Genomic DNA, 24,158 nt, shown 5'->3' on the forward strand with positions numbered 1-24,158 from the left:
AGAGTATTTTTTTGTAGCACATACTCCCCTCATCTCTGTATTTGAGTTTATTTTGTCTGCTGGCTGCAGGTTGGTCGGCCTGTATTGACTGATATGTAAAAGTTCCCGCTGTCATGTCTTATCTCAACAGCAGGGTGGAGTAAAAGTCATCTGCATGTTGGAAGGGGGGTTTCTCTCACAGTACGAGTATTAAATGAACTTCAGGAGAACAGGTCAGTTCTTTGGAATGAAGCAGGACTTTATTGACCTGAAATTCCCTCAGTCCTCTAATAAGGGCAAGGGACACATATTTCAGACACCTGAATGATTTTTTAACTGTCACATGAGACTTAACTTTATTTATTCAAAGGCAGTTGTTGTAAGCTACGGTAGCTGTAAAGGACTTCTCTTTCTTAAATCAGAATAAAGCAGAACATGGGTGATATTACGCGCCTGCCTGTGAATGAAAACGCACCAGAGACTGATGATACAGATCCACATTCAGAGGCGAAGGATCCAGGCGCAGTGGAGCACATTGAATGTAGCATCATCCCAAACGGAGACAGCAGCCCCGCACTGGAAACGCGTTTATACAAGAAGCGCTGGGCGATCGTGTTGCTGTTCAGCTCCTACTCTCTGAGCAACGCGTACCAATGGATCCAGTACGGGATCATCAGCAACATCATGACCAAGTTCTACAGCGTGGAAGCCTTCGCTATAGACTGGCTGTCCATGGTCTACATGCTCACCTACATCCCCTTCATCTTCCCGGTCACTTGGCTGCTGGACAAGAAAGGGCTGCGGGTCATGGCTCTGCTGGCCAATGCGTTAAACTGCGCCGGGACGTGGATCAAGGTGGCCAGTGCACAGCCCAACCTGTTCTGGGTGACCATGCTGGGGCAGTTTGCCAGTTCCCTCGCCCAGGTCTTCATCCTCGGGATGCCCTCCCGCCTGGCGTCCGAGTGGTTCGGCGTAGATGAAGTTTCCACCGCTTGCTCCATTGGAGTTTTTGGAAACCAGGTGAGGTTTCTTTTCTTTTTCTTTTTATTTTTTATTTTAATTTTTTATTTTATGATTATTTTTTATTTTTTATTATTATTATTTTTATTATCATCTTTTATTTTATTTTATTTTATTTTTATTATTATTATTATTTTTTACATCTATTAGATTTGAGTTACTCCGGGCAACATAAGGGAAATAAATTCCATCTCTCACCAGATTAGCCTTAAGAAGATGTTAACCTACTCAGGGCAAATAGTTTCTGTTGGGCCCCAACTGCCTCCATTCCCCAATCCAGGCTGAGGGTGCATAAGCCAACTACAATGCTAAAAACTGTTTCCCCAGAGTATAAAATGAATAAAATCAACACAAATAGACACATCTGGGATAGGATAGAATGAATGAATGAACACAAATAGACAGGACTTGCCTTTGTTGATTTGTTGATAATGAGGTCAATTCTCAAACAAATTCATAATCAAATGGGAATTTCTCTGCTTTGTTGATGTTTAAACAAAAACTAGAAAAAAGATCAACAGCAATCTGGTACAGTGGCAATAATAATTCAGCATCAGCCAGTGTTTTAGAGATAGTGCTCAAACTGAACTCCCATATAATAGTTCCACTTGGTTGATAAGCTGAAACTGGTGCACAGAGTTTTAAAAACACATCCACTGTTCTTCTTAAAGGACCACTGAGCGTTTCCAATGCTAAGACTGGGTATAGTTCTCTGTACTACTGTGTTACTGTATGAGTTTATCTTTAATCCATTGGAATAAAATCTGCACGAAGTGAAAATAAATTCCCATCTCTTTCTGATATTTTACAGAGTAGAGATTTATTAGAGCTACATTTATAAAGACATTGTGGTGCTTGTGGTGTCCTATGGAGTATATGGTACTGGCTTTCCTTTTCTCAATTAAGTAAAGATTTTTGTTTGATATGAAAAATACTTTTGATCATTCTGCCTAGTTTCTTCTTCCTTCACCTTAGACTTTGTCTGTGGTCCGCAAGCGAGGCAGACCCTCACGTGTGTTTGTGCTAACGTGCTGAAGCTTATCTGCATACTCATTCACAGTGCCTGCTTACACTGAAAAAAGCTTATCAGGGTTTATGGATTTCCCTCGTTTGTTTGCTGATGTTGGGATGTTTGGATAAAACATTGCACTGACTCCCTGCTCTGACTGCATGCTGAAGACAACACAGAAGTGCTAAAAACTGTCTGAAGTCTCCACTTGAGGCTTTCCAATACATAGCTTCTGATGACAGTTTGTTTAAAAAGTCTGTATCAGAAATAGATTGGTGATGTCACAGATGTTGTGCCCATATATCATACATCCAATAAATAGATCACATATGTTAAGTGAGACCCTCACATCCTGTAAGAGTTCGGTTCAACCTGTTGGGATTTGGGGATTCTAATCCATATAACCACCTGCTCACTATAAATCACACTGTTTACACAGTTAATAACTACAGACACAAATTCTTGATTTAAACATGAATGATTGTATGATTTCAAAATGAGTACAACTGTAAGTAGTCCCACTTATTTTACAGTTATTTTCACCTTCCTGTTGGCTTAGGTGGCCAGGACTTCTTCGGGAATGTTTATGTTGACACTTCTGTCCTCGTTCAACTCCTTCTTCACAGAGCTGTGCAGTTGACACAGCTTTGAACCTCCATGAGGCAAATGTCACAACTTTCAACACTCTTACACCTTAAGTAGTCTCACATCGACACCTTGTGACAGTCATTGTTTCCTGACTTAAAAGACCAGCTCTAGATGAACCCCAATGTTTAGCTTTGGTGTTCACAGGCACAGGTGGAATTTACTAGACTCCTTTACCTGGAGTAATCTGAGCTGATTTAATGATGTTATTATGGCTTTTCAGAATTGAGCCTTTTAACACAAGTTTGGGAAAGATTTTTTCACTGTTGGACTAATGCTGAAGTAAAACAATGAATAAAACCATCAGATATAAAGGGACATTTCTCTTTGACAAAAGCCATAGACATGGTAGCAGGCCCAAACTGACTGAAAAAAACTATTCCTATTGACTGGATATCATGTACTCTCTGATGGGTATTAGATTGTGCTTTTGTGTTAAGTGAATTTGAAAAAAAGTTGGAAACTACACCTTTATCAAACCTTTATTAGATAAACACACGCACATTAGCATCTGGATTTAAAAAGAAAGTCACAACTTAACTTATGTTCAGGGATATCTGGGGGTTTAGGAAGACAGAAACATGTAAGAAGAACCTAAGCTGCACTGTACACCAGTGTGCAGTCATGATGTATTTATATGTTCAACTATATGCTCAGGATAGTGTATTGCACCAGTTAGTAAACTCTGTAATAAAACCAAGTAGAGAAGTAGTTGAGCTTACAGTAGCACTCAAACATCCCTTGCCCTCCTTCCACATTTTGCTGCACATATATCTTTGAAGAATACTTTATAAAACCCATCCAGTTGACTCTATATCTGTCTTATTGAAATGCAACAATCATATAAAAGTTGGCTTCTCACATAGGCCTGTAGTTTAGGAGTGAAATACAAGAAAATTACAACAACAATTCCAGTTGAGCTAAATTCTTTAAGTCAATATTTTAGCGTCAAAGTTATTTTAAGAATAAATGAGGAACCCATTCCTAATCTCTAAATCATGCCTGTCTGATTTGGGGCTGTCTCCTAAATGGGAAATGACGTATCAAACTCGTCATCATCTGCTGGCACAGCGCGTAATGTTGGTGTTTCATAGTAAAACAATGCTGCCGTGCTCCAGGTACAGTAACCCAACGGTTCTCTTACATCCTACATGTTGTTTTAGACGAAACTTTCGCTCAGGTTAGCGCAGTGCTAGAGTTTGAAGCCATGTTTACAAGTCGTGTGACTTTTAGGAAGCGTAATATGATCGGGAAGCAGCAGCCTTTGGTAGCAACTTTGTTCTGAGATACTAGTAAGAGCATGAATTTGTTTATGGTCGCTCTATCTGCTGTTGTCACACGTTTTATTGCGCTATTTTTGATGAAGTAAAGCGAATGTATCGCCAGCAAAGCGAGTACTCGCCTTCCACACGATGAGTCTCTTCGCGACTTAATATAGACGCTGCTAAGTGTTTCCCTAAAGACTCAGAAGAACAGTAAACACTCAGTGCATTTGGGATTGCAGTTTCAGTAATAGGAGAGTGTTTTGGTTCTCTTCTCCTGCCCTTCACTCCTTCCATTCATGTTGGCAGATGCGGTCAAGCTGGAGGCTGTTGGCAGTGGGTGCACTTCTGTCCTGCATTTGTAATTTTCCAGTTTCTGCTTAAGACTTACAGCAACCATCCAAGAAAACATCTCATTTGTTTCTTAAACAACAGAATCCTCTAAAAGTCCTTCAGTGCCTTAGGCTACATAGTTAAAATGCTGTGTTGTGCTGTGTTGACACATTGAAGACTATAGGCTGCACAATTTACAGGTTGTCAACTTTAAAACTAAATAAATAGTTTGAAGGAGCCCCTATTCCTAAAAGGATTAATGACATTATAAATCTCGCTGATACTTTAGGAAATGAAAGATAAACATAACTGAAGCCACATTCAGCAATCAGTGGTAACCAAGGTTATAATAGTTTTTGGATTTGTCATTATAGTTTAGTTTTAGTTAGTTTTGACATTTCTTTTCCATTACAGTTTAGTTTTAAATAGTTTTAGAGCGGGCATTCTTGTTTTTATTTAGTTTTAATTTTTGCAACAAGGCTTAGTTTTAGTTTACTTTTAGTTTTTTCATACCTTATTAACCAGGTTCAGGATTCAAAAAGGTCAGAGTAAATATTTTGTAATACAGTTTATTTTCCAGTTCAACATAGTGCTCACTGCTCAGTCAATGCTGATACTGAACTGTTGGCTGCTGCCTTAAACACAAGAAAATAATATAGACTGAATATAAAAATATAAACATAAATTATATAAAATAATGTTAACATGAATTGAATAAAAATAATAAAAACATAAATTATATAAAACAATATAATATGAGCTTTAATAATTAGGAACTTGGACTCTGTAACAATAAAGTCAGACTCACATGAAATTAAACTATTACAGATGCTCTGATTCATTGCTCTTCTACGTTTTGTCGCAGCTCAGTGCACAGCCAGTCAGTGCAGTAAACAAGCACGTTCCAGTACGTCACTATGATGGTGCCGTACGGCACTGACAACTGCCTAAAACTGTAATAAAGTTTACGATAAGTTTACTTATCGTTTTTGTTTTCTTTTCTAGTTTTTATTAGTTTGAGTTAACTGCAATGTATTTTAAATTTTAGTTTTCGTTTTTAGTTTCGTTTTAGTTAACTATTATAACCTTGGTGGTAACACACTTTTGTGTACTCGGGGATGTGCTGGAGACACCACCATACTCTGCTGATGGTTATCCTTGTGACCTAAATGTATTCAGATCCGTTCAGTCAACACTGCCAGCGTGTAAGTGGAATTTCAGCCTTATTTGACGGTACATGAGCGATGCTTTGACTCTTGTCAACAGTCTGTTTTCAGAGGGGTCAGTGGAAGACTGTAAATGAAAAAGATAACACTGCTTGCTTCAAAAGATGGTATTAAGACTATAACAAAAAAGTTAATGTAGATCGCCTCTGGCTAGGATTATAATCCAACATGTGAAATATAGAGCAGATTGAATATTGTACATACATGCTGGCATTGCCTCCTCTGTCCCGTGACTAGAATAGAATAGAATAGAATAGAACTTTATTGTCATTGTAACAAGTACAATGAAATTAAACGCACAGCAGCAATCAAAAAAACAAAAGAAAGAAAGTGTATAGAAAGTGCAAAAAGGTCCATAAGAAAATAGATGCTGACAGCTTGTCCATCATTCTCCAGTTCAGCCAGCCTCTTCCTCCACAAGGTCCAGGACTGAGCTTCTTCAGCAGTCTGTTCAGTCTCTGTCTCCTGGATCCTGTCTGCTCACAGCAGGTGAAGCTCTTCCAATGTGGCGTTGGTGTCTGATGTTAGCTCCGTTAGCCATGTCTGTGAATAGCATGATGCTACTCTGCCTTCTGGTATTCCCTCTGTTGCTGGGTTAGCATGGCTAGCACGTCCATCTTATTAGAGATAGATCTTACGTTCCCAATAACGATGGATGGAAGGACAGGTCCATGTCGTCACTTCTTAGCTCACACCTGAGAACCAGCACGTCGTCCTCACCTCCTTCTCCTCACCTTGTGGGGAAACATCAGGCCTTGCACCAGTTAGCATTGACATGCTACAGGCTGCTAACAGCTGATTTCACATGTAAACAATGCAGCCATGGTTACATGTAGGATCTCCAGACAAACACAGTAGAAAAAGTAGTAAAAATATCACTGAAGCCACAAAAAGTTTGGTGTCCATGACCAACAAATGAACCATACAAAGTAATGATCCACTCCAAATACAAAGATGATGAAGAAGAGACGAAAAAAATTACAAGAAACTGACAAAGAAGAGAGAGCTGCTGCAAAAGGCAGCCATAGCCAACAGGGCGGCGCCTAGCAACCCTAACCCTAACTAAGTTAAGTTTGGAGCAGATTAACCATTTTGTAAAAGAGAAAAAAACATTCTGTCATTTTTGTACATGAAACCACCAAAGATTGGATTTATATGCAAACTTTAGACAAAAGGGAGAACTGAAAATGGGGAAACTATTGTTTGCAGAACTGGAACCTCTACCAGAATTAAAAAGACACATCAGTAAGAACCTGAAAAAGTTTTGTCTGTTTATTCGATTTTGATGAACAGAGTTAATTCAAAAGTCTTTTCAGTTTTGAATGATCAAAAGTTTAACTAGTGGATTTTATTGTATAGGTCAACTTAAGTTGGTATTTCAGCACCTCTGACAGATGGACAGAGGAGGTCATAGCCTTTCTTCTTTTACAATAATGGAAGCTTGAAACTGCCAAGGCCGGTGTCTTCTCTGTCTCCTAACTTGATTTAATCTTGTCTTGGACTCTTTCTCAGTCATTCCACATTCTTGGTTGGATTGTTTTCATTGGTTTCCACCATGCAATAAGCATGAAAGTGAATTTTCTACAAAAGAGTTGAAGGTGTGCTACTTTGCTTTTAACATTCTGTCCACATCGTAAATACAACCTGACTTTTTTTAATCAGCCAGCCTCAGCGCTTCCCATATTTTTATTGCCAAGGACAGATGATGTGATATGAAGTGATTGGGCAGGAAAATCCAATTAATGAACCACAAACACTCTGATTTAATAACTCTTCTTTGAACAGTTGGATGTTGTCATCTTGTGTTTGAGCACAGAGGCATACTTCCGCCTTGTAGCCATGCATGAGCAGACAAATGAAGAACTTTTGAGTAGTTAAACAAGTGTGCTTCGCTGTAGATGTTGATGTAATCAGTGACATGCGGCTTGAAGTGCTGCTCTTTTACAAATTTGCATTGAAGGCTCCAGTTTGTAACCCAAGAATTTGATTCACTCCTGGTTGACACCGTCTGTTTTCTGATACACAAGCAGTTTTTTGCTAAATGGACTTTAGCTTCTTTGTGCACCTTTATGAGAGAGCGCGCTCCTGTCATGTGTCTATCTAAGCAATACAATCAAGCTACTGTCGTTGACTGACTTAGCTTTGCATTCCTGAACGGCTGTCAGGTGCTGGGTGAGTCTGTGACATAAGCTTCAAGGAGGGGTGAGACTCACAGAAAGAGACCTGTCACATGACTGAAGAGGTGTTAGACTACAGAACAGGCAGGCGACTGTTGACACCGTCAGATTCAGTCAGGTATGTGGCTGCTGGTTTTCCAACACTGCTCATTATATTCGAAACAGCATCCCAGATCCACTCAGAAGGAGTAATTAGCAGGGATTTCCACTTGAGGCACAGCAGGAGTGCTTGTTTTTGATCAGCGTGTAGGAAATACCTGCTGGGTGGGAGGGGTTTGTCAGGTAGACTGCGACCGTGTTAAAAAGAGGGACACCAAGGAGAAAATGTTTGCTCTTTCCCGCAGCAGATAGGAGACGGCTGGTGGGCGAAGGAACGCGTGCCAACATGAGCTCTCAGGATGAGCTTTCTCATGAGTGGATGGACAGTTGTGATAAATCCAGAGACAATGATTGGACAACGAGGAAAGACAGAAGCAGTTTGGGAGAATACAATCAACTACCTCTACAGGACAGTTTTGAGACCTCAGTCCTGGACACTGTGCAGCTCTTCCCTCTCATGGAGACCAAGCTGTACAAGCGGCGATGGGTCATGCTCTTCATCTTCAGCGCCTACTCCATGAGCAACGCCTTCATGTGGCTGCAGTACAGCATCATCAGCAACATCTTCATGCGCTTCTACAACATCGACCCCATGGCCATCGACTGGCTCTCCATGATCTACTTTCTCACCTACATCCCCCTCATCCTGCCCGTCATGTGGCTGCTCGACACCCGCGGCATGAGGGACGTGGTGGTGGTGGGCTCGGCTTTCAACTGCATCGGGGCCTGGATCAAGACGAGCACAGCCCACCCCAGCATGTTCGCCATGACCTTCTTTGGACAGTTTGTGTGTTCTGTCGCCACCGTTTACATCCTTGGGATCCCATCCAGACTTGCATCCCTGTGGTTTGGGCAACAGGAAGTGTCCACTGCCTGCTCCATTGGAGTTCTGGGAAATCAGGTGTGTTTCTGCTTACCTGTGAGGCTCAAAATGTTACCAGCAGTGTGGTTTTAGAAAAATTCTTGTTGGAAAAGTAAAAGATGGGTCATCTTTGACATTTTACAATTTAGCTGGAAGTGAGTGTTTGAAAAACAGGCAATTTACTGCATGTTGGTTTGTGCCACCTTTAACGTGTGACCGAGTTTGTGTGTTGCTTTGAATCCTGTTTGGAGTTTCTTCCTGAGTCCATCATGGACAGCTCTGTCTGCTGTGTAGGTTCATGGTGTCTAGCTTATTGTGTTTTCTTCAGTGTGGAAACATGAACATCTTGCAGCACTAAGAAACCAAGCACCAAGAAGACTTGCGTTATAATAAAGGAGGCACTGATTGATCAGCTGAGTATCAGTTTCAGCCCTGGTGGTGGATATGGGCCTTTCAGCAAATAATCTGGCATTCCCAGATTAACGGATAAAGCCGTGAAAGCATGAGTTCATAGTTTGCTTTCAAATAAATCTAGTTTTTGGATGTCTCTCAAATACAAAAATTTGATTTTTAATCAGGCTTAGAGGTTTTGCGGTTTCTGTCCAATGAGTTGGTTACTTTCTAAATCTACAAAAAACTACCAATCAGGGGTCAAGGGTATCATATCTACTTTGATTACTTTCTAGAAAAGCTAGAGTTTGTAATAATGATAAAGACTCTGCTTCCCATGAGCACTTGCTCCTGTCATGAGGATATGACTCTAACCAAGGTGTTTGTTTTAAAAAATGAATACAGACCAAATCTTCGTTTGAACAGTACTTATCTTTGTACACGACAACTTTTTTCTGGATTAAAAGCAACAAGGTTATGCATTCATCACCAGTTAAGTTGCGTATTGTTTGTAGCATGACAACAAGCAAATTTTGTAAACTCACTTTGTACCATAGTTGAGTTGCTGGCTATTTTTAGCGCTACTCACAGCCTGCTTCTCTGAGACATTTCTTTAACTTGTAATGTTACTGAATCTGGGTTATGTCCTGCCAGCACTCATCTACCAAACAGCTAATTCTTTTTTTTATCAACACACCTACAAAGTAAACAGATGTGTAAGAGTTTCCCAAATTGCCACGATGTGGTTGGGGAGGATAAGAATATGACCAAGTGCATCTAAACAGGAAAAGGAAGATGCTTCATGAGGTTGTTTTTAGTTAGTCTGTGTATTCATTCATTCATTCATTCATTCATTCATTCATTCATTCATTCATTCATTCATTCATTTATTTATTAATGGCCACACAACAGGGTTGGTGGAATTTGTCTTCGGTACAGCACTTCATGCTCGACATTCCAGTGTCAGTCACATTACAACACACGCACAACACACGCACAACACAATACAGATACAGATACACACAAATATGGTTACAGTTATTCAAGTGACTGATTTAATGTCCGTATGGCTATGGGGAAAAAACTGTTTTTAAACCTGTCTGACTTTGCTCGCAATGACCTGTAGCGCCTCCCAGAGGGCATTGGTGTAAACAAATGAAGGGCAGGGTGTGTTGGGTCTGAGGTGATATAAGGGGAACTTACAAATATCACCCACCTATAAATGAGTGGAAGTAAATCAACCATCCAGTGGGATTACACTGAGAATGCTGTGTCCTGAGTGAACTCACCAGGGCTGCTGAGGACATTGGCTTTGTAATTCAGTGTAACTCAAAAATATTCTCTCAGTTCAAGCCAGTAAAAATAGCCAATGTGAAAGAGTAGATCTTTATGTATGGTTTCCTTGTGATCATGCTATAATCATAAATCCTCTGCAATTGTTTGATGACCTGGAAACTGTTTTTCATTCATCTGAAGCTTGTCCCCTCTCACCTGCCTGGTCCAAACACTGCATACCGCTCATTGTCGCACATGTTTTTGTTTTGTGCCTAATCCTGCACCCTGCTGTTTAAGACCAAAGAACACATTGTTGATGATGTTGACTTGCTCAACATGACTTTATTTCTTTGGCTCAAGCCCATGAACCTGATTCTTCAGAGTTTTGTGTGCTAAAGTACTTTATACATCCTCTGGGATGTTTAGATGTAGTCCATATTAGAATAATGTAGGAAGGATTTCCATAAAGGCTTTTCAAGCTTTGAAGATCAAACAGAGTTAGGGTTTGTGTGCCAAGAGTAACTTCAGAGGAAGCCAGAATAAACCTTTGTTGCTTTTTGACAAGTGAACTTGTTCCACTTTTCATAATGCATATTAATAGAAAAGGTCTTTTTTTGCAGCAAAATGTCACAATAATTAAAAAGGGGATTTTGCAGCCATGGATAAAAATGTTTTTTTTTTTTTTTTTAAAAAAGGAAAAAGTTCAACAACTGAGTAAGTTTGTGACCCATATTGTCTGTATATTGAATATATAATGTCAGTATCTCAAAACCTCAAGTGTCTGTATGCTGTTAAGTCTTCCAGGTATTCCTAGAGGACTCTGTGGATCTGAATTTTTTTATTTCTTCTTGAGGAAGTCTTCTCTTGTCCCCTTTTGCCCTTTTCCTTCTCTGACTTTTCTCCCAGAGGAGAGACCGCAGCTGGTGTCCTCTCCAGAATGTTCTTGAAGCTGTAGGATGCCAAGGAAGTTGGCACTACTCATGTGGTATTCCAATTTGTAAAGTTTAGTTCCCATCCTTTTAGCCCATAGCACTAACTGTACTTTTAGATATTTGTTTTTGTTTTGGTGGAGAGTTTGATAAAACTGTTCCTTCCATTCTCACACATAAGCACCACATCACATAAGTGATCTTACAAATGCATTTCCTCTCACACATAAAAAAAGACATAAAATGAAAATCAATACATTTCCAATTTTCAAAGCAAGGTTTATTGTGTTTAAATTCGTACTAGAGAAGAGAAACTGAAACTTAGGTATCGATCCCAACTGATCCCAACGTTGGCATCCATAAATATATAGCTTAGATTGATCGGCACACCACTACTCATAACTATTTATATTTTTTATGAATGGATCGAAGAGCCACACACCGAAAGGCAAAGAGCCACGTGTGGCCACAGGTTGGCCACCCCTGGCATATAGGGTATGCACCAAACACCGGATCTGTAGACAGCAACAAGTTATGTTAAGATAAAAAGGTTATAAATAACATCAAGATTAGACTGAGATGATCCCATTTATTACCCAGCTACCAATGAATGAAATACACAAACTGAGACAAAAATTGATTTAAAGATGTTTTTATTGATTTGCTTAAAAAAAAACCTGCTCTCTGATTCCTGAGTGAGATGGAAAATAACATTTTCTCCACTATGTACCGCCGAATCAAAAAGCTAACGGAAGCTCTCCTTAGAGGAAGCAGGTCGTGGTGAAATATGCCAGACTTCTTTTAAAGGATTGAATTTATCTGTTGCTATGATGTGACCTGGTTGCTCCATTAATTTGCTTGTGCTATTGTAAAAAAACAAAATGTGATCCGCACCACAAAATATTCAACTACAGTTGTCTGACTGCATCTGATAATAAGCATCTGTACTGATGTGCTTGCACAGAGAGGTGAATATCTAACCATCACTGTATCTGTTACACACATGTCAAGCAGTTGTATAACAGTCAAATGCAATCTTTTAAAAAGCTTTAACCATCTCAATAAGTTTGTTTTCTATCTCTGTCTTTTCATCATCCTCTCTGGATACCAAATATGTGCTTCCCCACTTTACTTCTGTTTAGCTGCTGTTTCTATGTGTGTGTATTTTTGAGTGTGAGAGGTTACAAGCTGAATGTAGAAGTATTAAACGTTTTGTGCTGCTGGTCCACAGATGGGTATTGCCATTGGGTTCCTGGTCCCGCCTATCCTTGTGCCTAACGTGGACGATATGGATGAGCTGGCGCACCACATCAGAATCATGTTCTACATCAGCGCCGGAGTGGCCACCCTCATCTTCGTCCTTGTTATCATTGGTAAGCTTGTAAGTGTAGAGTGCAGTAAAAGCCCACAGCAAGTCCCTGACAGTTTCACAGGTTTGTATTTCAGTTTGCATAGTAATGAGCCATAAGAAAGTGATACAGTTATTCTCTTTGGAGGGTCCATTGTTTGTCAGCAGCTCTGTTCATTCCTTAGCGTTAGAGCTTCCTCTCTTCAGGCAGCACTGCAGGAAAGCTGATTCTCTCTGAAATGTGCTCTCTACTGAAAACGCTGCAGCACTGCAGCTCAGCACAAGAAGAGCAGCTGCAGAGATTGCTGTAATTGTTCATTCTTAGATGGGATGTGTTTTGACACATCGTGAAATACAAGCAAGTGGTCAGGAAGTCATGGAAGTGTTTTATGTAATCATTTTTTTCCTCAACTCTGATAAATCCTCCTTTCAAATCCATGAAAGAATATAACTGACAGAGAAATCTAGTGATGCTTCATCTCAAAGGATTCGTTGAAGGAAATGTCAACTGGCATGATTGTCAATAGATCAGTTCAGAGGTTGTATCGTATTATAATGCTGATTGAAACTTTTTACTCACAATGACTTAATTTCCCTTAGAAAATTTCAGGTCCGCACAATATTTTGTAACCCTTTTTTTCACTGGAGTACGGAAGCGCATTGCATTCACTGGATATAAAAAAGGACGTCTTATCTCGTAATTATGAGATCCTGATGTCTTAATTATTGAGAAAAGATCTCGTAATTATGACATCAGGATCTCGTAATTATGAGAAAAGAAGGAAGTGGAAGTTTCTTCTTTGTGGAATATATTCTACGGAAGTACAGAAGCGTACATTTGATACCAAAATAACACACAAACAATTTTGGCACAATCTTTTATTATTTTTCGTTTTTCCATTTTTAAAACCAGGACAGAAAATCGTGGTTTTTCTGTTTTTCGTTCTCGTTTTTCAGAAACTTTAGCATTTCCCAGTGTCTCAAACTGAGATGGTGGTAAAAACATAGCAACTGGGACAGCTCCATCCCTGCAGTAGGATTTACGCTTCTGTACTTCCGTAGAATATATTCCACGAAGAAGAAACTTCCACTTCCTTCTTTTCTAGTAATTATGAGATCCTGATGTCGTAATTATGAGAAAAGATCTCGTAATTACGAGATAAGGTGTCTATTTTTTTTTTTATCCAGTGAATGCAATGCACTTCCGTACTGGAGAGCATTCATTTTAAACTGCTATTACACAGCTGTCTGATAGTAACAACTTTATTACTTTATGAGCTAAAACAATATGCTTGTGTGCTCATGTTATTATACTCAGCTAATGATTTGTGTGCTGAACCTGATTTTGACCAGGTCACAGCGTGGCCTCACTAATGTGATAATGAGGGTGTGGTAATAATTATAGCTTAATCTCATTTGATATAAAGCCAGTCATATAATAAAGGCTGTTAATCCAAGATAATCTGTATTGATGGACATAATGAAAAAAAAACACTTCTTTTTCATGTTTAATGTATTAAAACTATCTCCCAGACACAGGAAGCAAAACTGAAGTAAAGGGTGCAGAAAGGAGAAACAGTATAAAGCCATGTGACTTTATCTCTAGACGACGGGTTTATGTCAACAAGCTACATGAAAGGAATGCTTTTGTCCCTACGATTATATCCTCAACACACAAGTAATCTCGTGAAATATGTGTGTGTTTATTATCCAGTGTTTCAGGAAAGACCAGAGATCCCTCCTACACAGGCCCAGGCTCAGGCCAGGAACATTCCCCCTGAGGAGTACTCCTACATGGCATCGATCCTGAGGCTGCTGCGCAACAAACCCTTCATGCTCCTGGTGGTCAGCTATGGTGAGGCTCTGCCTGAGTTCTTCATCTGTGTGTTGTTTCCAAATGGACCACTTTCTTATTGATCTGCTGTATGTAGACCATGACAAACCCTTCAAACCACCTGGTTTGCTGGTTTAGCAGTGAGATTGCACACTCGATGCACAGAGGCTGAAGTCCTTCATGTAGGCGGCTCAAGTTCAAATTTAAATATGGCTCTTTGGCCCATGTTTGCTCCCCTCCCCCTCCTCAGCTTTTGACTCATTCTGCCGTCCTATCCTTTAAATAAAGACAAGAAAAAGCCCCCAGGTAATCTTAAAAAACAAAAAAAACACCCAAAAAACCCCAAAGAATAATCAAGATACAAGAATGCTAAAGTTTGATGATCTTTGACAGAAAAGGGTAGAAACACATTTAAGAACCAACAAATGTCTCTAAAGTTGCAAAGTCTGTAGTTTCATAGCTCTTGGATCACCTCACATCACAGGTGAATCACCCCATCAAGGTTTCCTTCATGGCTTCGATTCTGTTACGCTGCAGGTCCACAGAATGATATCAAATGATACAAAGACCCAGAAGAAGAAGTTCTGTGTCACAATGTTGTCTTCACTCCCCCGTTGTGACACTCAGGTCATATTTCATTTCAACGGCATGGACAAATAGTCTTTCTGGCTTTGGAAAGAGCTGAACTGAATGAAATAATACTAAAGTACGTAAGTGCAGGCATGAAAAGAGCTACTCCAGGTCTGTAAACACTATGAAAAGTCGCTTCAGTGCTTCCTTTCTCTTCCTTCAGCATACAAAACAGGACCATGCAGCACAAAAGAAAAGAACATGAAGTATTGTACAGTTTGTTGCAGTGGCAGCATAACAAGTGATGCTTTGGTGGATTTAACGAAAGACTAGCAGCACACTCTGAATAAATTGAACAATAACTTTGATTTTGTTTCTCTGTTTTGACTGATTTCAGTTTGGAACATGTAATAACCATTAGATGAAAGCATGTTTGAGAGGCATCTGTCAGAGAAAAGACCAGCCAAAGGTTATTACAAAGACTTAATTTAGTGTAGCTGAAGAGAAAATTAAACTCTTAAAATATGAATAGCAACAAGAAAATAAAAGACATGACAAAAATGGAAAACGGTTTAAAAAAAATGTCAGGATAGGATAAAATAAAATGAGATATTACTACATATCATCAAAACGTTTTCCATCCAGGTCAGAGGTTTTTAAGATGTTCTGTAGCAGGAGGAGGTGACTTCATCGCCTGTAAAGCTCTATGTTTGTTTTTATGGCTTATCCAGGCTACGATATGGTATAGTGGAAGTTTTCAAATTAGGCGTCTATTTAATCACATGTGGGAAAACTTATCGTCTTCTATCAGCTGTTGTAGCAGATATGAGGATGTGTCATTCTAACACGTGGAGCTCCGTCATGCTGCCTGTGTGTAACATTCATCTAAAGGTCTTTTGAGTTGTCACATTTTTTATGTCAAAGGTCACCTCCTAATTACGTAATGCAAATTATCACCAGCACTGAGAGAGCACAAGATAATGTTTGATTTTGAGGAAGTGGATTTAAAGATTATTGTAAGCTAGGAAGTATTGACTGATTTGTGTTGAGGACCTTTTCCTCAGAGGTTAACGTGTCTGTTGTCTAAAGGTTTGAACGTCGGCTGCTTCTATGCTGTTTCCACACTGTTGAATCGGATGATCATCGAACACTACCCTGTAAGTCCCTGCTAGTTACTGTTTCCCATTTATTCTACATTTGGTCACCATTTATTTTCTCTCTCCTGACCCCCTTTTCCATTATGTGTCAAATATGGTCTGAATGAACCCAGCATATAGACAGTGTGTGGTCGTCTTTGACATAAAGCTTCCCTGGAAGTGACCCTGACACAGTTTACTGGGGTCAGGGTGCTTTGATTGTTATGGCCAAGTGCTTTTAAGACAAGGTTGCTACAGCTACAAAAGATGTCTGATGTTCTCTGAAACTGAATGATGTTTTCTTTCCCTCTAAGGGTGAAGAGGTGAATGCTGGGAGAATTGGTCTGACTATAGTCATTGCTGGCATGGTGGGGTCCCTCATATGTGGCATTTGGCTGGACAAGACCAAAACCTACAAGTGAGATGTTCTTCTAAATACTGTTTTACTTGTGATTTTTAAACTCTGACAGGGTATTTTTTTAAAACATCAAACCACTGATTTCTTGATCATGGTGTGCTTGATTTTACTGCTACAGCTGTGTATCATGTTGACCTTTAGGTTCCTCACGGACATTGAAATTAATTCAAGCGTGTTGTTTTTATTTGTTTTAATCAGTCAATGCTGTTGTATTCAACAAATTAAAATGTCTCATAAAGAATCAGTTATGCTGAAACGTGAACAGTTAGGGTTAGGGTTAGCCACACAAGCAAAACAACGGATGGAAGAGAAAATAATCATGATCAGGATTCCAAATCATCTCTCTTAGTCTCACATTTTTCAATAAGACCACCTTTTCTCCCAGCCATAAATCACACTGCCATCCCTCCATCCTTTACCTCCCACTGCTTTTCCCTCTCGTTGTAGCATGGAGTCTGGAGCCTTTCACAGTTGTCATAGGGCAAGAGGTGGGGTATACTGTGGACAGGTTACCAGCCTATCACAGGGCTTAAGTCATGTTTGGAGAGAGTAAAGTGTCCAGACTCTCAACATAAACATTGTTTTGCAACCAGCTCTGCAAACAAAAGAGACCTTTTTTTCATACCTACAGAGATAAGAAGAAGATAAGGGAGCTTGTTGGTACAAAGATCAGTGTCGGTGGATCAGGTCTGAAAGCCTCACAGGCACAAAAAGGCTCAAATATATATTAGAGCCCGACCGATATGAGATTTTTGGGGCAGATGCCGATACCGATACTGGGGGCAAAAAGAAGCAGATATCCGATATATCAACTGATATCCAATATATCGGTTGATATATAAAAAATTTATTGATATACACAGGATAAATACTGTATATGAACACAAATTATGACTAGCTATTGAAAAGTTCCATTGTCCATTTAATGCATGGGACTAAACTAGATTTGAAGTAACAATGTAGCTGCTTTCAAAACATGCAAAAGATACAATTACAACAACATACAATGAAACATTTTCAAAATTATTTCAACCAAAACAATAACTTGTGAATTTATAAGCCCAGGTTAATCCTGTATGGCTTTATGAAGTGAGATGCTGTGTAGTAGCCTTATATTAATTAACACACAGGAGCAGGAGAGACAGAATCTCCGCGTAGCAAAAATTTTTAATAATCGTTTACATTTTGGCCGATGTTGATTAATAATATTATAATAATCAGCTATAATCAGCCCGATAAATCTGCCCGCCCGATTAATCGGTCGGGCTCTAATATATATAGTTTGTAATACAATGAATTTATACAGATAACGAAGAGGCAAATCTTCAGTTAAAGTTATTGAAACTACTCCCTTTTGTAATTGAGTACCGATGAATTAACTAAGGATTGCTTTCTGTTTCTGATTGAGTTGACTTCTGGATTTCTGAAGTACTGCCAACCATTAAGAAGAGAAACCTAACAAGGCAAGGATCGGGGCTTTGAAAGACACTGCTTCAAGTTAAATGCTAATACTAGCATGCTACTCCGCTCACAATACAGCAATAACTAGACATTATTCAGTACTTTGCTGCTAAAGTTGTACAGCATACCAACTCTACTGGGTTTTTTTCTGAAATATCACCATTTAAAAAAAAAAAAAAAAAAAAAAACAGCCTCAAGCAATGCTAGACACTTTGTATGGCAGTGCAGCAAGCTAGCCTAGCATGTTAACAGTCACTAGATGATGCTCTTTTACTATGCCAATTGATGATTACTGCTAATAGAGCTAAAGGGGTGAAGGTTCACAAATGAAACTTTTGACTCGCATGCTAACTTTTGATAATTACCACTAAACACTCAGAACAGCTGAGGCTAACAGGAAACTGTTTAGACCAAGGTCAACTTAATGGTGACTCTAACTGTAGAGCAGAAGGTACAGGGTTTTAAAGTCTGTTTATAATCTCACCACCATAAAGTAGTGATGATGTTTCAGTTTAGACCAAATGGTTTGTCTGTCAGCTCTGCAAGGTATCACAGCTAGCATGTAAATGTATCCAATAATTTAGCCCTATGCCCTCAAAGTGATTCTGCGAGACTAAATCTTGCAGTGAGCTCAGAAGCAAACTTGTCCAACAGGATGTGAGTTTTCAAAGCCAGCAGTTAGTCTTACTGCTGCAGGATTAGATGTGCTATTAAACTTTGGTGGTCGTCTAAATTGCCTGTTCACAGGGAAACGTCTGAGCAAATCAGAGCTTTTGTTCTAAGTGAGCACGAACTAGAATCTAGCAGAGCTGTGTTAAAGATCTGATGCTGCTCTCTGCTTATCTGAACTGACAGGCTTTATTCTGCTGGTCCTCCCATGGTGCATCTCAGGCTTTTTCCTGCTCCACCAAAAATGGAAAATACATTTAATTCAATATTAAATGCTTATTTCAAATAAGTGTGGGAATATTGATGCTGTCGTTTTTGTCTTGATCACATATTTCAGTAGCTTTATTTGTTTTTTATAGAAACCACTTGTTTTCAGCTGTCTTCATGAGTCATGGATGTTAAGTCCTCTGTGCTCAGTGAACTGGCACACAGTCTACTATGACTGGAAAAAACAGGGTACTCACTCAGATTCCTTTCATGCCATGAAGACGCATCGCTGTTTTAGCACTTAAGCCCAGATCTGTGATGTCGACCATCATTCTCCTTTTGTCCCATGTGTGAGACTAAACGGGCTACGCTATGTTAACAAAAATATTTGTAACATTTTTCTACGCGTGGTTAGATGTGAGACAGCTTCACCCATGAAAGCTTGTTTGTGCAGGTGGCCTGTGTTATGACAGAGGGGCGACAGTGATTCCTGGATATTTTTGATACTTTAAATGATGGATCCGTACCTGCTGTGACAAAGACACCACTATTTGTCCTAAAGATTACACCAATCAAAGGCCACAACTAATGGATTAAAAGAGAAGCATATCATGATACATCACAATATCTGATATACAAAAACACAAAAAGCCCTGTCCAAGGTAAAACACAGAGATAAATGTCATTAGCACCACCATGAGGAATCAAGAAGTAGTGAGTCAAATTAGAAGGGATATCTAACACAAGATTATGATAATTGTTTCACACAAGTCAGGAAGTTTTCATATTTCTGTATCAATATTTTTTCTACCAATGTGATCTTTATTGGACAGGTTCATTGTGTTGTCAAATATACAGAAAAGCTCTCTGATGGATTATATCAGAGGATTTCTTTGTTCTGATCAGCTTTACTAGGCTTGTAGCTTGAAGTCTTGTAATCCAGTTAATACTGGACCATTTATTTTAACACCAAACTAAATCAGTCCAAATTCAGCTTCTGAGATTACATTAAGTATTTAGAGTTATTAAAGTAATCTCCCACTTAAAACAATAAAGACAAATCTTGATTTTACTGTTGTTGCAGTTTTAAGAGTTTCACTAATTCATTTTTCTTCCTCTCCTGTCTCCTCAGACAAACTACCCTAGCCATTTACCTCCTCTCTCTGATCGGGATGCTGGTCTACGCCTTCACCCTCAACCTGGGTCACCTCTGGTTGGTGTTTGTCATGGCTGGGCTCCTGGGGTAGGTTACTGTCCCAGAGGTCATAAAAAATCTCTACTAGGCCTCAAAAATTACACTCACAGCTAACTTACATGTCTTGACACGTGTGTCTGGACAACAGTTGTCAGCCTGTTATCTCTTATCAGGGACTGATGAAGAAGCTTTGCTGCTGAAACATCAGCTAAAAAATGTTAGCTTTAGGATCTTATCAGTGCACAGTCACAGTGGTGATAGTATTGTTTCCTATGATCTGGTCAATATCAGTCTTTGTAAGCTCATAGTGAACAGGGCTTTATTTTGAGACATGAAGTGGACTGTCTTTATAAAGATGATTTAGAAAAGCTTTGCTGTGGTGTGACAAATGAGACTTTTGTCTTGGTTGTGGGGAACCTTGTCTGTCAAATTTGATTTGACTATGTGTAGCTAATGAAATCACTCTGGTGTAGCTCTGTAGTCTTTGCATTTTCTCATCTAGCAGCTGTGTGGCTTTGTCAAAGCAAAATTAGCGCTCCTTCTCATTTCCCGATCCATGAGCCTCGTCTTTACAGTTACTGCTATTTGTGGTAAGCCGATTATGCCAAGGGCTGGTTTCCATAGCGAATCGTTTGTCTGTTTTTATTCTCTGAAACTCAAACAGGATGCATTTTTCAGCAGTATAAACTTGGCCTATTTACACATTTATGGAGATGCTTTTTCTTTCTTTGACAGGATTAAAAACACTTTGTTCAACCTTACTGTCCGTCTGTCTGCAGCTTCTTCATGACAGGATATCTACCTCTGGGCTTTGAATTTGCAGTAGAGCTCACGTATCCAGAGTCAGAAGGAACCTCATCAGGACTCCTCAACTGTTCAGCTCAGGTGAGAATTTCTCACATTTTCCAACTGTGAGGACACCAGCTTAACTTTCGACAGGATATGAGAGACTTTTAAAATCTGCTTTCAGATCTTTGGAATCATCTTCACCATTGCCCAGGGGAAGATCATTGATACATGGGGAACTTTAGCTGGGAACATCTTCCTGTGCATTTTCCTACTAATAGGATCCGTAATGACGGGTGAGATTTAATCTATTCCCAGTTACTTCACAGCATGTATCTCCGAAAGCAAAACAATGAACTCTACACATATATTCAGAAAAAAACTTTTCTATTGAGGGAGTTTTTGAAAACTGTTAGAGCTGTTTTTCATTCTGTACATTCCTTTAGCTCGAGGCTAATCTCTTTCCAAAGGATTAAGGATGCCCTCTGGTGGCTAAATGAAAAAGGAGCGTTTATAGTGAAATTACATGAAGACTTTTCTCTTTTAGATGCTGCATACCCAACACCAGTTTATAAACTTCCTCATTATTTTCATTTTCTATAACTTTTAGATATTTAACTCAAGGCCCCCATTCCATGATGCCATAATTCTGACGCTGATAAACTGTCAAATCTACAAAACTATATCATAGATATTACCACTGGTGTTTGGCTACAATTCTACATGGAAAGGGAAATTAAACCTGCTTTGTAGATAGCTTTTAACAGGTGTACAGGGCTAACACTCAGGTACAGCATGGAGTGAGTCACTGTTCATACTATTCAACGCAACTGGCTTTTAGGCATCACAACAAAGAGTCTTTCTCTAATAATCAACAAAAGTCAAAAGTCTTTGAGCTCATCTTTGTGTTTATCACAGGATTCATCAAATCTGACCTCAGACGACAGAAGGCCAACCTGCAGGCTGAGGTGCAGGCAGCAAGTGTAAGTATATCTGTGTGTGCCACATGAAGTCAGAGTTGAGATCTTCACATCTCCATGGACGAGGAATGTGTGAGATGCCAACCTGTCTCTGTGTCTCTGGGCTGAGTGTCTCTGTGCAGCACACAGCTGCAAGCATGCACACTGGGGAAGGGTTTCACTGCTGCACTGGTTGAAACTTTCACTGTAAACCCACTAAAATACCCTCCACTCTCACAGCTCTGCTCTGTCTGACAGCTCTACAACTGGCTCTAACTTCATGTCAGCAATCCTGTCCCATTAAGACCAAATTCTTCTCCAACGTTTGCCATGAGAAGCTTTGTTGTGAGCTGTCCAACAGATCATCACATGCTAAAAATATGTGTAAAAACCACCACAAACCACTGTCATTACATAACAGCTTTCACTTATCTGTTTAATCTGGGATGTGCACTGTTTAAAATAACTTTATACAACTTTTCAAATATATTTCAGACTGTTACATATCCCAGATTAGAACTGATACCAAAAACAAACCAAGTGGCATCCAGCCAGTTATAAATTTCAATAACAAATCTTATTTTGAAAAAAATCTTCCTCCATGTTATGGGTCATCTGGTGCTCTCTTGCTGTCTTGTTTGAGACAAGCTCCTGCTGCCTTTCTTTAACCTTTCTCTGTCCATAAACTTCAGGTTCTAACAATTCAAACTAACAGAACTTAACCAAAATTTATTAAAAAGACCACCACCACCATCTTTTTACTGAAGCTATAATAATATAACAAACACTAAATATCTTACATAAGGAAAGTCCTTTAGGACAAAGCCAGCTCCAAACAGATGTATGCTAAAGTTGCGTCATATTTTGCATGGTTTGCTGCATGATGACTAAATAAAAAACTACACTCTCTTCAGTATAAGGAGGTGCAGGGTTTGGTGGAGGCAGTGTGGTGGTGGTGGTGGAGATGTTGGTGTGTTGTGGATGATGAGGTGGCCCCTCTGGACCCCTCAGAGGTGTGACACCCAAGCTATCATTCCAGCCTACAGGCTCCGTGTCATCGGTGCAGGACTACGGGGCCACGGCATACAGCGGCCCCTGGCAGCAGCAATCTTGACATAAACCCACAACATGACTTAAACCAAAACACACACCTGCAAAGGTAGGGGCACACACCCTTTGAAGCTGTTGTACTCTACCACAAACACACACACTCACACATGTAATGGGGAAGGGTATCTAATGTGAATAAATCCTGCCATTAAATTCTGAGCTGTCACTATGTGGTTGTTTTTTTTGTGTCATCTGATAAAGATATTTACACCGCTTCTGTGGAATCAAACCATTTTAAACCGCCTTTAAAACTCATCATGAAGATAAAACTAATATTCATGGAAAAAAGTTTTGTTTTGTTTTTGCTTTGATAAACCTTAAAAAGAGTCACTCACATGTTATAAACAGACTGCAGCAACTGCAAAAACAAGTGGACTCTCATTTTCTAAGTAATGCACAGAATCATTCTGAACTATAATATTTTTTCTGTTTTCTCCATGAAGTTACAATAAACTCACTAACTTAGTCTTTTAAACAAAACATACTCATTTGTAAGCCAGTGTAATAACTTTTTCTTTGTTTTTGTCTTTGCAGAAAAAAACCGCTGAAGTGGAAGGAGGCGTCTCTCCACCCGCAATCCTGAATGAGGTGAAGCTTTGAGAAGCAGGCACTACCTCAGATTGAATCAGAAACACTGACCCGTCGAACATAAATATGCACACAATAGGAAGCTGCTGTCATGAGAGTGAGCACATGAGATGTTAAATCAGAGTGAGTGTGAGTAGCTCTCAGAAAGACTTTACTGTCCTGTACAACATGTGGCTCTGGTATGAGCCCCAGAGAGTCACACTGAAATCCTAAGTGCATTTAGCTCATCTCAAAGGAAGCACAAGTTAATCATGCACAGGGTGGCACACTTGGATCTTCTGTGATTTAAAAATCATCTTTAGCCAAAGTAGTTTTTATTGTTTTATTCAATGTAGGTTTTTTACATCTTTTTGGTGCTGTGCAGTTAACTCCAAAGTGACTCCAAAGTGACCACACTCTTTAACTGAATCTAACTTTTAACTTAAATTTTCTCTGTGCATCTAACCACCTCTGATTATCGTGCTCCATAACAATATTTAACTCTAAGTGTTTCCTAATAGTGGACCAATATTTTCTATGACTGAAACTTGTCTTCACATTGCTTGAAGAAGTGAGTTTAACACAAACTGTGACATGTTTTTCAATGATCACATATTTGCTACATAAACTGGTGATTTTAAACATGATTGATGCTGTGCATCAAGCCCCAATCTAGAGGTCCAGAATTCATC

At 39.4% G+C, this 24,158-nt stretch overlaps 1 protein-coding gene across 5 annotated transcripts; it reads left to right on the plus strand.

Annotated features, from left to right (window-relative positions):
• Positions 1 to 204: 204 nt before the first annotated feature.
• Positions 205 to 24,078, plus strand: flvcr2a (FLVCR choline and putative heme transporter 2a). Of its 5 annotated transcripts, none has more exons than XM_074692410.1 (11): positions 3,669 to 3,771; positions 7,999 to 8,651; positions 12,438 to 12,579; positions 14,269 to 14,409; positions 16,048 to 16,115; positions 16,409 to 16,512; positions 19,982 to 20,092; positions 20,824 to 20,929; positions 21,015 to 21,126; positions 21,749 to 21,813; positions 23,434 to 24,078. In XM_074692410.1, exons 2-11 carry the CDS (start codon positions 8,037 to 8,039, stop codon positions 23,497 to 23,499), a joined length of 1,530 nt encoding a protein of 509 aa, XP_074548511.1. In that variant the 5' UTR covers positions 3,669 to 3,771; positions 7,999 to 8,036; the 3' UTR covers positions 23,500 to 24,078. The 5 variants fall into 5 exon arrangements, with proteins under 5 accessions (XP_074548512.1, XP_074548511.1, XP_074548509.1 ...); XM_074692408.1 differs by lacking the exon at positions 23,434 to 24,078 and adding an exon at positions 22,829 to 22,948 and having other exon boundaries at positions 7,996 to 8,651; XM_074692407.1 differs by lacking the exon at positions 23,434 to 24,078 and adding an exon at positions 22,829 to 22,948.
• The last annotated feature ends 80 nt before the right edge of the window (positions 24,079 to 24,158 follow it).

The sequence above is a fragment of the Halichoeres trimaculatus genome, unplaced genomic scaffold (assembly GCF_033239565.1).
Source record: "Halichoeres trimaculatus isolate MK-OKI-2021-1 unplaced genomic scaffold, fHalTri1.1 fHalTri1_scaffold_17, whole genome shotgun sequence".
NCBI classification, from domain to species: domain Eukaryota; kingdom Metazoa; phylum Chordata; class Actinopteri; order Labriformes; family Labridae; genus Halichoeres; species Halichoeres trimaculatus.